Source organism: Sinocyclocheilus anshuiensis, unplaced genomic scaffold, assembly GCF_001515605.1.
Source record: "Sinocyclocheilus anshuiensis isolate Anshui unplaced genomic scaffold, SAMN03320099.WGS_v1.1 scaffold1452, whole genome shotgun sequence".
Taxonomy (NCBI): Eukaryota; Metazoa; Chordata; class Actinopteri; order Cypriniformes; family Cyprinidae; genus Sinocyclocheilus; species Sinocyclocheilus anshuiensis.
Genome location: NW_015544231.1, coordinates 636,896 through 638,232, shown reverse-complemented (window position 1 = coordinate 638,232; position 1,337 = coordinate 636,896). Strand labels below are relative to the sequence as shown.

The window sequence follows — 1,337 nt, the reverse complement described above, 5'->3', positions numbered from 1 at the left end:
CACACACACACACACACACACACCTTTAGTTTTACAAATAATGGTGCCTTCTTAAAATAAAAAAAAAAATCAGTTGTACATCTAATTTTTTTCACTTGTTCACTTGATACACATTAAGAATCAATACCAAATTCATATTTTAATGTATATTTTAATTGCTTTGATAGTGTATGACATGCCCCCCTCCCCCAGGTATTAGGAGCAGTAGAATTACATAAAATATATAATAGCAAATTAAATAGAAAAGTATATCAGTAAAAATTACAAAAACAATCAACTGGAACTTTTTATACTTAAGTACAATAAATATTAAATACTTCTGTACTTTTACTCAAGTAAAACTGAAAAAGAGTACTCAATGCTTTTACTGGAGTATTACTTTATGGTATCTGTACTTTTACTCAAGCACGTGATTTGTGCACTTTGTCCACCCCAAGCTACTATATGACAGGGTGCACAGACAGCCCTATACATTGGGTTTGAGAGCTAAATCGGCTTTGTGTGCAGTAGCTCCTGTAAATCCCTGTGAGATTAGTGAATGGTATGTGCTGGAGTTTTGTGAGGTCCAGCTCAAACAGTCAGAGCCGTACCTCCGAAGCTGCTGGAAGCGCGCCTGGTTCACACAGCAGAACTCCTGCAGCCGCTCCAGGTCTGCTGGGACGGGACGCTTGGCGAGTGCCTGCAGAGTGCAGATACAGGACGGCAGACGGTTCACCACCGACAGGAACTCCTGCACAAACGCATCGACCTCCTGCACAGACCAGAGGACGAGACGCTCAAGACACTAAACCAGATTCAGCTTTAAAGGGGTCATGAACTGCCTCCGTTTTTTATTTTGTACTGTTCTCTGAGCTCCATTTATAATGTTAATGTTATGTTAAAAACATCACATTTAGAAGTAATAGGCTACTTTCTGTCCTGTTTTAACCCCCTCATCAGAACACTCTGTTTGGATAGACATGGAGGATTGTAGACTCTGAAGTAAACACCACTGCTGTGATTGACTAATAGTTGTGTATGTTTGACAGCCTACATTCCTCACAGATGGACGCTGCGGTGATTTAGGTCAAAAACACAAACACTCCGTACATATCAAACGATCTGTTTACCAGACAAAGCGATAGTGATCACGTAATGAAAACAGTTACTCACACTTGTGTTGTGATGGTCGGATCCAATATAGTCGCACAGCATCGTCTTTTAGCTTCAATCTTTCTGAAAATCCTGCGTCGAATTGTGCCTTGTTTGTTAACGAATCCACGGTAAAATGAAGTGAACAAAGAACAGAGTTCGTACTGACGCGGTCTGGATCGTCATTAGAAATAAAGTTAATTCAC

At 40.2% G+C, this 1,337-nt stretch overlaps 1 protein-coding gene across 3 annotated transcripts in view; it reads right to left on the bottom strand.

The window, feature by feature from the left end:
- LOC107697503 (uncharacterized) overlaps positions 1–1,337 on the bottom strand; it is a 38,037-nt gene that overhangs the window by 23,312 nt on the left and 13,388 nt on the right. For all 3 annotated transcript variants that reach the window (XM_016498307.1, XM_016498308.1, XM_016498309.1), the window contains one exon: positions 591–751. In XM_016498307.1, coding sequence (XP_016353793.1) covers positions 591–751 — 161 coding nt within the window. The remainder of the gene's footprint in view (positions 1–590; positions 752–1,337) is intronic.